At 50.7% G+C, this 11,855-nt stretch overlaps 5 protein-coding genes across 5 annotated transcripts; 3 read left to right on the top strand and 2 right to left on the bottom strand.

Moving 5' to 3' along the window:
• Window positions 1-237: 237 nt before the first annotated feature.
• Window positions 238-1,551, top strand: VTN00DRAFT_784 (uncharacterized protein; the record flags this gene model as incomplete). Its single annotated transcript, XM_069434627.1, has 4 exons — window positions 238-262; window positions 326-366; window positions 453-622; window positions 702-1,551. 4 exons carry the CDS (start codon window positions 238-240, stop codon window positions 1,549-1,551), a joined length of 1,086 nt encoding a protein of 361 aa, XP_069291491.1.
• A 211-nt stretch (window positions 1,552-1,762) lies between these two features.
• Window positions 1,763-3,001, bottom strand: VTN00DRAFT_785 (uncharacterized protein; the record flags this gene model as incomplete). The annotated part of the gene is made up of 3 exons (XM_069434638.1): window positions 1,763-2,154; window positions 2,212-2,730; window positions 2,842-3,001. 3 exons carry the CDS (start codon window positions 2,999-3,001, stop codon window positions 1,763-1,765), a joined length of 1,071 nt encoding a protein of 356 aa, XP_069291492.1.
• A 2,962-nt stretch (window positions 3,002-5,963) lies between these two features.
• VTN00DRAFT_786 (uncharacterized protein) lies at window positions 5,964-6,654 on the top strand (the record flags this gene model as incomplete). The annotated part of the gene is made up of 2 exons (XM_069434649.1): window positions 5,964-6,224; window positions 6,352-6,654. The coding sequence occupies 2 exons, from the start codon at window positions 5,964-5,966 to the stop codon at window positions 6,652-6,654; spliced, it is 564 nt and encodes a 187-aa protein (XP_069291493.1).
• A 1,131-nt stretch (window positions 6,655-7,785) lies between these two features.
• On the bottom strand, window positions 7,786-9,713 carry VTN00DRAFT_787 (uncharacterized protein; the record flags this gene model as incomplete). The annotated part of the gene is made up of 3 exons (XM_069434660.1): window positions 7,786-8,994; window positions 9,045-9,259; window positions 9,593-9,713. 3 exons carry the CDS (start codon window positions 9,711-9,713, stop codon window positions 7,786-7,788), a joined length of 1,545 nt encoding a protein of 514 aa, XP_069291494.1.
• Window positions 9,714-10,020: 307 nt separating this feature from the next.
• Window positions 10,021-11,362, top strand: VTN00DRAFT_788 (uncharacterized protein; the record flags this gene model as incomplete). The annotated part of the gene is made up of 4 exons (XM_069434671.1): window positions 10,021-10,158; window positions 10,251-10,281; window positions 10,336-10,652; window positions 10,709-11,362. 4 exons carry the CDS (start codon window positions 10,021-10,023, stop codon window positions 11,360-11,362), a joined length of 1,140 nt encoding a protein of 379 aa, XP_069291495.1.
• Between the last annotated feature and the right edge of the window lie 493 nt (window positions 11,363-11,855).

Below are 11,855 nucleotides of genomic sequence, written 5' to 3' on the forward strand. Positions count from 1 at the left end.
AGCTACTGCGCTGTCCTCATCGTTGTTGGATGCGATCGGCGGGGTCGAGAGACATCAGCAAGGAGCTCGTGAGGCTTTGACGCTTTACGCACTGCATTCCGCTGAACACAGCAAGTCCTGCCGACCCTCGGGACGCATCTCCGTGTCCCCGGATCAACGTTGTCCCGCATCCACGACAAAAACATCCCCGCCTCCGATCATGCTCCGACCAGCAGACACGCCAGCTTCGAGGACGCCATGGCTGCCAGAACCCTGCGGATAGGTCAATTGCTCTTTTCACTGCATGTCGATGTGCGTCTGAAGCTCAATTGCTGATCTCGTGCAGGTCTGATTCCGGGAGACGGTATCGGGCGGGAGGTCATCCCGGTATGTGCGGACAACTCATGCTGCGAGCATCGCAGTGGCTTTCGCAAGATGGTGCAAGATAGCAGCTGACACAACTCGAATGTCAGGCCGGTCGACGGATCCTGGAGGCTCTCCCTGCCTCGCTGAACCTCAAGTTCTCCTTCGTCGACCTCGATGCCGGTTGGGACACCTTCAAGCGGACGGGCACCGCCCTGCCCGAGAAGACGGTCGAGACGCTGAAGAAGGAGTGTGACGGTGCTCTGTTCGGTGCTGTCAGGTACGAGCTTCAATTTCATGATTTCCAGATATTCTCTCGTGCAATTGCATACCCGGAGTTGAGGCTGACGGTAAACAAGCTCCCCCACCACCAAGGTCGCCGGCTACTCCTCCCCCATCGTCGCCCTCCGCAAGCGCCTCGACCTCTACGCCAACGTGCGCCCCGTCAAGACCACCGCCGGCGCCGGTGGCTCCCCCATCGACCTGGTCATCGTGCGCGAGAACACCGAGGACCTCTACGTCAAGGAGGAGCGCACCACCGACACCCCCAACGGCAAGGTCGCCGAGGCCGTCAAGCGTATCTCCGAGCGCGCCTCGTCCCGCATCGCCACCATGGCCGGTGAGATCGCCCTGCGCCGCCAGAAGATCCGCGACGTCGCGGCTGCCAGCGGTGCGGCCGTCACCCGCTCCAAGCCCATGGTGACCATCACCCACAAGTCCAACGTCCTGTCCCAGACGGACGGCCTGTTCCGCGAGGCGTCCCGCCAGGCACTCGCGGCCCAGAAGTTCGCCAACGTTGAGGTCGAGGAGCAGATCGTCGACTCGATGGTGTACAAGCTGTTCCGCCAGCCGCAGTACTACGACGTCATCGTGGCGCCCAACCTGTACGGCGACATCCTGTCCGACGGTGCCGCCGCCCTGGTCGGCAGTCTGGGTCTCGTGCCGAGCGCCAACGTCGGCGACAGCTTCGCCATCGGTGAGCCCTGCCACGGCAGCGCGCCGGACATCGAGGGCAAGGGCATCGCCAACCCGATCGCGACCCTGCGCAGTGTTGCGCTCATGCTCGAGTTCCTGGGCGAGGAGCCTGCTGCTGCCAAGATCTACGCCGCGGTGGACGCCAACCTCGACGAGGGCAAGTTCCTGTCGCCGGATCTGGGCGGCAAGGCGACGACCCAGGAGGTCCTGGAGGATGTGCTGAAGCGGTTGTAGATGCAGCTGACGGGCAGCTGAACTTGTGATGTTACTACCTAAAATGCATATATAAGTACAGAGCAAGATGAATATGACAAGTCTATTCTATGACTCTATTGAACATGCCACCTAGATAAGTATGCAAGATCATACTTGCCTGATACCCCCACCCTTGGTAATGTACTTGAAAAGCAAATATGTCCAAATACAGAGAAAAAGCAAAAAAAGATCACCCCTCATCCTCCCTCTTCATCCTCTCCTCCGGCTCCCAATCGAACCTCCCCAGTTGCTTCTGCTGCTTCTCTTTATCACTATCATTACCATTGCTACTCTTCCTCTCATCATCTCGAGCACTCCCATCACCTGCTTTCCGCGCCCTCTCTTCCTCCTCGTGCATCTGGTCGGATTCCGAGTGCGAGCCGCGGATGATCAGGGTGAACATGACGACGAAGTAGACGTCGCCCGTGCGCCGGTTCTTGAGGACGTAGCGCAGCTCGTGGTTCTTCTCGTCGATGTACCGGGTCACTTGGAGGCTGAAGCCGGGGAGGCGGAGGGAGAAATCTGTCGCCGGCAGTCGGTCAGTCGATAAACCTTCCAATCGTCCCGGGAAATTCTGTGCCCCTGAAACAACGGATGAAAAAGAAGGGAAGGGGGAAAAAAAAGAGGATAAAACAGCACCATTAAACACAATATACGGATTCCCAAAATCCGCCAAATACACCCTCCCGGGCTCAAACGCGAACCGTTTCCGATTCCCCTCATCCAGGAAGAACTTCCTCCTGGCATCCACTGTCTCCGGAATCCTATACCTCTTCCGGACCTCAACACCATCATCCCCCTCCGCCCCTTCCTCGACGATTTTATCATGCACACCCAACACCTCATCCCCCTTCCCAATCCTCCCCCCGATCCGGAACTGATTCCACGTCTCCAGCGCGGGGCTATACATGTAGGGTTTATCCGCGTACGCGTCCCCGTCCAGCGCGGGGTCGATGGTCCACTTGACGAGGCGTAAGGCGGTGCTGAAGCCGGGGGGCAGGCGGTTGCGGATGGGACGCTCGAAGTCGTTGCCGAAGATGAGGTCGTCTCCCGAGACGGGGTGTTTGGGGACCAGGGAGAAGGAGATGGAGTATTGGTCGTTTTTGTGGAGGGGGTGGGAGAAGTAGGGGTGTGTGGGGGGGGAGGGGTCGGGGAATCCTTTTTGGCGTCAAGTAAATCCTCTGTCAATATACACCTATCTATAGGTAGGTGGTAGGTATGAAATGGAATATGAGGGTAGGGAGAGTTGGGATGGGGTGTTAGATATACCGGTATAATTCTGCACCCTCACGCACAGGCTCACGATCGCGTGCGAGTTCTCTATCCGCAGCGTCTGGTCCTGGTTGACGGGGACCATCTGGTGCGTCTTGGGGTCGTATTCGGGCCCGGCGGTGACTTTGAGGCGATACCTGGAGCCGTGGAGGCCCATGTTTGCAGATGCATGTATGTGGAAGGTTGGCCTCTCTTCTTTTCTGCGACGATTACTGGGGAGGTTCTTGAGATTTCTTCACAAGCAGAAGCTGGACGGGTATTATATGGGTATTAGGAGATATATGCTATATAAGTGAATGCGCCATATGGGTTTAAGTCAAATCAAATCAAGACAACCGGGTTCCTTCACTGCGAAACCGGGACAGAGTGATGGAGCTAGCTCCCTCCTCCATCGAGACGAGAGAGACGACCTCAGACAGGAGCTGTTTCTGCATGGCACACAACCTCCCTCGACTCGTCGTCACCCGTGGGTCCCTGACCATGGATGGCAAAACCGCAGCTTCGGATTAAAGTGGCTACTCCTAGGTAAGATAGAGAGAGATGATGGATCTGGCATCCGTTCCGTCAGTCGACGTCATCGCGCGCGGGCTCGGCGCGGGAGCTTACTGTCAGTAGCTTGCATGGGCTTATCCGGCGGGATGGGTCCTACTAAACTACTACCTAAGTAGCTCTAGGGGGTGTCAGGATCTCGTTAGAACCACCATCTTGGAAGAATCGGAGAGCAGTATTTCGATAAGATAAGAGCCAGGCTGCATTTATATTTAATATCTCACAGTGCGGGGATAGAATATTCAGAGCATTCACTACCTCCTTCTATTCTATGTGAGTGGGTATGTACTGCTTACGTATGTACATTACCTGTAAGTTAGCATATTCACCAGTCCACCATGAGTCAGGACCGGAGCAAATAATGGATTTGTCAACCTTGCAGGGTCTATTTCCGCTGAATACTACCCAGCCTACTTATCTATACTCTGCTAATATAGACGGTTGTAAAGCTGCACAAGGAGATATGCTACGCGGGCTTACTACAGTCTTGTAACCTCCTTGGAGAGCTTCAGACAGGCTGGAACGGACTCACATCTCATAGAGATGAAATCTTTTCTTTATCGAATACCCGGTAGTGATATACATCATACTGAAGATCTACTTCTCGTGGTTTTGGCTTTCTAGTATAAGGTTACCAACCAATCATGAAGACTCGATCTCCTTGGACAGTCATAGGGAACCAGAACCAGGCTGTTCACCCACTCAGAATCAAATCCAGCACAGAACTCCCCTGTAGAAGCAGAGTTTCTAGCATCCTGGTCTCCAACAGGAAGGACTGCCTTCTACGCCCCAGCATCAGCGCATGAGATTGCTATAGGATGATTCCATTCTGCATTTTCAACAGTTCACCCTGCAACACTACCTAGCTCCTCATAGTACTGATAGTTACTACTAATTTGTTATAGTGGCGTCTTCTGTGCTCGCCGCCTTTTTGAGGACTTTTCTTGGAATAATGCCCTTTTAAGAGCTGGCATAAAGGCTTTATTTTCTTTATGGTCCACATAGATTTCGTTTATTATACAAGTACATTCTAACTTTAGAACAATGAGATTCTTTTATCCATCTTTCTCCTTTGGTCTCTGCAATATATCACGATCCATCAATGAATGCGATCCCTCCAGCGGCAAATGTCCGCGCATGGCTCCATCAGTACGTACGGACAATGGAAGCGACCAAACTTGGTTTCTCTGCCGGGAAGACAGCTACCACTTTCTCCAGCTCAGTCCGCTTATCAGCAGAGAAAGAAGCTCTCGCTAAGGGACTGCTTCTTCTGGCTGGCTGGCAATCCAAGCCTCAGAGATAAAGCATCACTTTGGCAGGAGTACCTTGGTCCCGAGGCTGGTAAGTGTCTACTTCTTTACAGCTATCGATCTCCAACTAATATTGTATATAATAGATCGAACGCGGTTACGACGCGCCCGGTCACGACGAGTTCACGAGAAAAAGGTACAAGATCGAACTTTGACTTGTATATGGGCCGATGATTCAATTGCGGGGAAGAAAAAAAAAGTGTCCCGATCGGTATAACTGGATATAGCCTATTTTATATTCTTTATCTAGTTTTATCCATTGTCTCTTCGTTGTTCTCACTGGTCAAAGGCACAGTGAACAGCCCAGGTTCACAGCGCTGTTGACCCCACTATTGCTGGGAAACTCATTCATTTTCAGGAATATATATATATTTCAACTGCGCTTGCAGAACCTAAGCTTTAGGATTTGCTATAATTAATGATTTTGCGGGCATCAGCTCCGGATTGAATGTTATAAAACGCAGTTATTCCCTTTGATTTCTGTGGGCCGACCCCAGACCCCAGCGAATTCTATAAACACTGCGTTGGGTGGAGTAATGCTCAGATCGACCCATTTCAATACTGTTACCTGATGCTTTCCTGCTTAGTAAATATATCGTGACTCAACAATAAGTGCTAACCATTCTTGGGAGTACTTCACTGAGTGTTTCTATAGGTGCTCCACAAATTCTCATCAATGTCTTATTCTGGATACGATGACTAACATATAAACAATAGGAATACCAAAAATTAGCTATAGAATATGCTCTGCTCAATAGCTTCCTCTTGTTCTTTGATGAATACCTATAACACTGTCCTGACAAACTGTTCGATTGATCTAGGAAAACAATTGATTAGATGCTATAGATCTGTTTATACCATCCATTCTTTTCGATAATGAGCCATTCGAAGAGGAATATAGCAGATCTATTGATGAATATACAAGATATATCCTTCGCCTAAGGTAGCTTCAAGCATCCTAGGTATAAATATCTCCGTTCTACGACTCCAATCAAGATCTCTTTCTTTCCTTCTCTCCTTCGGCGTCCCGTTGACCGGTCTCCCTGCTTTTGCTCCTGATAGTTCGGTCTCCTTTCTTGCTCCTATCTCCTTTCTTACCACTTACTTCCTCATACTTCTTTCTTTTTTGACACCACTGCGTGGTTGTTTGTCGTCTCCCGTTTTCTCCTTTCTCCTTTCTACTTCCGCTCCCCCCTTATCCTTCCTCCTCCCAGAGGAAAGAGGAAGTATCCAGGACGAAGGACAAAGAAAGGAACAAAGATGCTCGACAAACTCCCACCCGAGATCCTGGAGATGATATTCAAAAACGTACTGGTCTACGTCCGCCCGACCCAGACAAGCCACCCCGTCACGCCAAGCAGATCCGGGCGCCAGTGGCCGCTGCCGTATCGAAGTGTTTCTATAGCGCTCAGCGACCTGGCGCTGTTCGGCGTCTCCTGGTACGTGAGGGAGGTCGCTTTGCAGGTGTTCTGGACGAAGAATACGTTCTTGTATTGTCCGGAGTCGGTGGGGGATAGTAAGGTGTGTGGTGTTTGTCTTTTTTTGTATGCATATGTTTTATATCCCCTTTGTGTTTTCTGTTCCTATTCTCTCCCTCCTTTTCTCCTATCCATTATATACCTTTAAGATATTAACACATACTGCATAGAAAGCGATCACCTTCCTAACCGCCCAACCCCCCTACGTCCTCAACAACTACCTCCGCAACCTCCAAGCCCACTTCTTCCTCGAATCGACCCACCGATTCCCCTTCGACGAGGAGTTCACCGCCCGCCTCCAACCCCTCGAGCGGGTCATGAAGAAGCTGGACTGGCCGCGCGCCACCACGGACCGGGACAAGGTCCGCAAGAACTCAAAATCGGAACGCAGAGTCGACTTTCGACTCTGGCCGAGCGGCGAGCATCACAACAGACAGACGTGCCGCCGTGTCAGGTACATGGCCCTGGCCTAGATCAAGGCCAGGGTCAAGTGGCGGTTTAGGAGGCTTGGGCCGGTGCTACATGGGATAGTGGCGGATGGGCATGTGGGGATGATGCATTGTAGGAGACATGCGGTGGATGGAAATGAGCGGGGGGGTGTGTAGTAGGAGGGATCGTTCTGGTTGCTTCATGGTTCTTTTCTTGTTTTAGTTTATTCTTTACAGCGGACTCTGCTGGTCAGAGATCCTGCTTCGGTCAGTTGGTTGTTGTAAATAAAGCATGCATGGGGCGGCGTTTGGGTTTTGGCACGGGATGGGTTGGGTTGGGATCGGAAGGGAAGGGGGAAAAGGAACTGGGAACTGGGAATGGGAATATACCCCCTTTTGCGCAGAGCTCTATCGTGTGCTTTATTATACCACTCTTTATTTACACATGGAGTTGATGGAAGAAGACTTCTATCTTAACAGACAATTGCAATGGACTGATGTTGATGAAACGGATAAACATAGACATATCGGATTTCAGTAGATTGCAAAATTTACAAATGGACACAGGTTCTAAGTGGTAATTATTACTCCGATCGATCTGCTTCTTGTGCTGGAGCTGATCGGTACCCAGTTTGACACAGTACAGGGTACCCTCTTAGGGTCGGGAAATTCCCAAATGGAACTCGGATAGACTCTCTCCTACTGAAAACGAATAGACGCATGCCCACGTCAGTGATAAAGATAATTGTGTTCTTGACAGCTTGGAAAAGAAGGGGCACCGAAAAGAACGATCAACCCAAAAATTAGCCCCGCAAAAATCTCTCACAATACAGTAAGAAGGTTCAATGATGCGAGTACACCAGTTGCATACTTTATAGAGCATCCAAAAGTATCACGAAAGCATTTTCGTTGGGTTTTCCGACATTCAGTTTCATTTAGTCATTTAGTCTGCTGATCACTAGCATATATGTGTACACTCCGACAGGGATTTGGAGAGATCGAGACATGGCTCTGGACGTAATTCAACTATGACGTTCCTCTTAAACTATGCCCCTGTACTGGTCGAGTGCGCATTAGTTGCTTCGGTTGTGTCCTGCTTGACTGACGAACATATTCAATAAGTGTAATCTAGCATGATTGTCTGACCGCAGAATCAACGGCAACTGCTGCCAGGGACTACGGATGAATGTAATCCGTCGAATAAGCTGCCTTGGTAAGCAGCGTGAAAGAAACCCTCGTTAACTTCCGCAGAGGACGCAAGAGCCACGGTAGGGGAGACAGCTCCCTTGGATACTTCCATGTCAGATACCCACAGACAGCGAACAGGGAAGCGAGAATAGTGCCCAGACTCAGGGTGAGCGTTCTGCCTTGTCTCTCGACGGCCTTCACCACTTCTGAGTACCGCTCGTTGCTGAAGCTGACCCGGGAGTACTGCGTCCGCCAGCCCAAGCGAGGGAAGTAACGATCCAGGGTCTCTTCGAGATTCTTGCGGAACTTGTAGAGAGGCGATTTCACACCCCAGCGCATCTCGAGGTAGTTCTTCTTCGATAGGTCGTTGATCGCATGCGCGTCGGGAGCACGCTGGTCAGTGTATGCTTGGAATGCAGCGGCCCTTAATGTCTTCCTAGCTTCGGCGTCCCTGGATTGCAAGTCATAGACTCCATACTTGTCAAGAAATTCGAAAAGGACCCGGACATCTTCCAGCCCGGCGTTCAGGCCCTGACCGTAGAATGGAAGAACGGCATGCGCGGCGTCTCCGATTATCACGACGTTGGAGCCAAAGTGATGGGGTCTACATTTGATGCTAATGAGAGGAAGATGAGGGTTTGTGGCGAATTGCTCTCGAAGGTCGTCAGGGGTGATCAAGTCAGGGCACACTCCCGGGAAGTAGTAGTCAAAAAACTCGACCAGCTTCTCGGGCGAGCTTTCCAACTTCGAGTAATGTGACGATGGCGCAAATAACGTGCAGGTAAATGACCTGTCAGAAGAAGGAAGAGCGATAAACATAAACTCCCTGCCAGGCCATATGTGCAGGTGATTTGGTGAGATACGAAAATTGCCGTCCTCTGTTGGCGGGATCCGAAATTCACACCATAGTGTATCGATGTACTCCTGTTGGTAATCCACACGGGAATATTTCATCATGTGGTATCTCGTGGCTGAATGAGCACCATCTGCGCCGATCAAGAAATCAAAAGATACTTCGACTTCAGGCGCACGTGTATTAGCTGGATCATCCGGCGAACGGCGCTCGAACCAGGCTTTATTGTTGCGGAAATCGGCGCCCGTGAGTTTATGGTTGAAGAATATTTTCACATTCGGAGTCCTGTCGAGTTCATCGAGGAGAGCGTTATTCAATGCTCCCCTGTCGCAAGCATTAATTGCCTGACCCGTGTCAGTGTTTCATGAATCAAAATCTAAAGAGAAAGACGAACTCTGCCGTGGACATCGTATGCCTGGGCAGCCTCCCACAGTTTTCCCCTTTCTCTTCCATGGATCATTCGACCATGCATCGGAATAGCCTGCTCCACCACCTTCTCAACAAGGCCGGGCCGGTTCGTCTGTCCCATGGAGTTGATACCACGCTCCGAAAGGGCTAAGTTGATCGACTTCGTGAAGTTCAAGGGAACGGTCGAGGGGTCGCGGAGATCTACGAACCAAAAAGAACGAATATTAACAGCATAATACATCACAAGCCTTAAATCCCAAAATTATAGACAACTTTAAAAAAAATCATATCAGGAAAAGCATGGGAAGACATTTAGATAGACGCAAGTTTTCCAGAAAGCGGGAAAGAGTGAGGAGGTTGAATTCCAGGAGCAACTAAGAGTACAGATGACAACCACTCAAACAGCTTCAGACATCCGGTACGAAAATGACTAAAAGATATGATAAATAGCATTAAAATGAAAAAGATTCACGAAAGCATTTATTGAGCACAAAATGAAGGGTGGATAAAGTCCAAACAGGGAGGGCGACATACCTCCGCGCAGCTCATACATTTCGACATCATCACCCCGCGAGGCAGCATAGAGAGCCGCCAGCGAGCCCACAGGCCCCGCACCAACAATCACGACCTTGTGCGGTCTCTTGACGTCCGTCATTCTTGAATGATTTCTATTCAGATCTGGATATCGGAGACGGAGGTCGCACGTCGTCACCTCTCGGACAAAAATGCAAGGCGGCAGCGGGCGGCAAAGGCAGCGCCAACGGCGCCTGAGGCGTCTAAGCTTCCAACGGCATCCATACGGCTAAAAAAGGAAATCGATCTTGGCGCTTCTCCCGTCGCCTCATCTCAGAGATATTTTTGCCTTCCACTAGGACGTTCTTCCCCAGTCCCAAAGGCCCTCTCCGATACTATCTTTTAGGTTTTTTTCCCCCCTCATTTTTGCTATATTTTGTCTCCACAACATGGCAGCAGCTGCCGAGCCCCGCAAATGTATCGGGGTGGATTGCCAGAACACTGCGGGTAACCTGCAGTGCCCGACATGCTTGAAGATGGACATTGATAGCTTCTTCTGCTCTCAGGACTGTTTCAAGCGGAGCTGGGTAGGCTTCCTTGCGCTATCGTAAGGTGCACTCGTTGCACTCTTGCACCCGAAGAGACCAGGCATTTACTGATACTGATCGTTATGCGATAGAGCACGCACAAGGCGATGCACAAAAGCAAAAGTAACTTCCTCACCAACCTGTTCCCTCCGAAGGTAGTTTCTGAACCTGATCCAGCAACCGGGCTCTACAACCCATTCCCGACGTACCCATTCTCTGGCACCCTGAGACCTGTTTATCCGCTTTCTCCCAAGAGGGAGGTTCCCTCCTCGATTCCTCACCCTGACTATGCATACGACGGCATTCCCCGATCAGAACAGAAGTTTGTCGGGAGACATAATATCAAGATTCTCAATGAGAAGGAGATAGAGGGTATGAGGAAGGTGTGCCGGCTTGCGCGCGAGGTCTTGGATATCGCTGCGCGGGAAATAAGACCTGGTGTGACGACGGACTACATCGACGAGATTGTCCACAAAGCTTGCATAGAGCGGAATGTGGGTACTCCTGTATTGTCGCTGAATGGCGCGCTACCTATACTGACCTTATTCAGTCCTATCCCTCGCCATTGAACTACGTTCACTTCCCCAAGTCGGTCTGCACGTCGATCAACGAGACTATCTGCCACGGTATTCCAGACCAGCGACCTCTTGAAGACGGCGATATTATCAACATCGATGTCACCTTGTATCATGGCGGATTCCACGGCGATCTTAACGAGACATACTATGTCGGAGAGAAGGCACGGTCGAACCCGGACGCTGTGCGGGTTGTGGAAACCGCACGAGAGTGCTTGGACAAGTCCATCGAGCTCGTGAAGCCTGGAATGCTTTTCCGAGAACCGGGCAATGTGATCGAGAAGCACGCGAAGAGCCGGAATTGCAGTGTTGTGAAGAGCTACTGTGGACATGGTATCAACCAACTCTTCCACACGGCACCGAACATCCCCCACTACGGCAAGAATAAGGCCGTTGGCGCTGCGAAGCCGGGAATGTGCTTCACCATCGAGCCTATGATCAACCTGGGAACACACAAGGACAAGACTTGGCCAGACGACTGGACCAGTACCACTGCGGATGGGTCTCTGTCGGCGCAGTTTGAGCATACCCTTCTGGTCACCGAGGATGGTGTTGAAGTTCTCACTGCCCGGCTGCCGGATTCTCCTGGAGGACCTATCCCAATGCCTTTAACGAACGGGGGAGAGTGAAGGTGAAAACCGAAAAAGAGTCGCGGAGTATGGCTTCTGCATGATACCTTCTGCTTTCAATTGATGACGAATCAAAATTGTATTCACGACATATTCCTTTCGCTTCTTATACTCTTTCCGTTTTAGACCACGTAGGATATATGGGTTTCCACGCATTACTGGTTGTTAAAATCGGATATGCTAGCTGTGTCATGAAAGGAATATTACATTATGAGAATACCAGGAAAGCGCAAACTCAACGCAAGGCTGACTCAATGATTCTAGTGTCCTATTCAATATCCTAGCTCCACATGGAAATAAAATCTACCATCCATACGTGGCTCATCTCAACAAGTGCCAGCAATTTTAGCCGAGATAGAGAATAGCAAGGTGTCGCATTACTAATAGACCGAATCGGCCAAACTCCGTGGAGCTGTACATAGCTATGCTTATGCAGGAAGGTACATCTGTCTTATGTGATTGGACAGATACATTAGCCTTTATGAAGTATGTG

Source organism: Thermoascus crustaceus (genome assembly GCF_041956765.1).
Source record: "Thermoascus crustaceus strain CBS 181.67 unplaced genomic scaffold VTN00scaffold_1, whole genome shotgun sequence".
Classification (NCBI taxonomy): domain Eukaryota; kingdom Fungi; phylum Ascomycota; class Eurotiomycetes; order Eurotiales; family Thermoascaceae; genus Thermoascus; species Thermoascus crustaceus.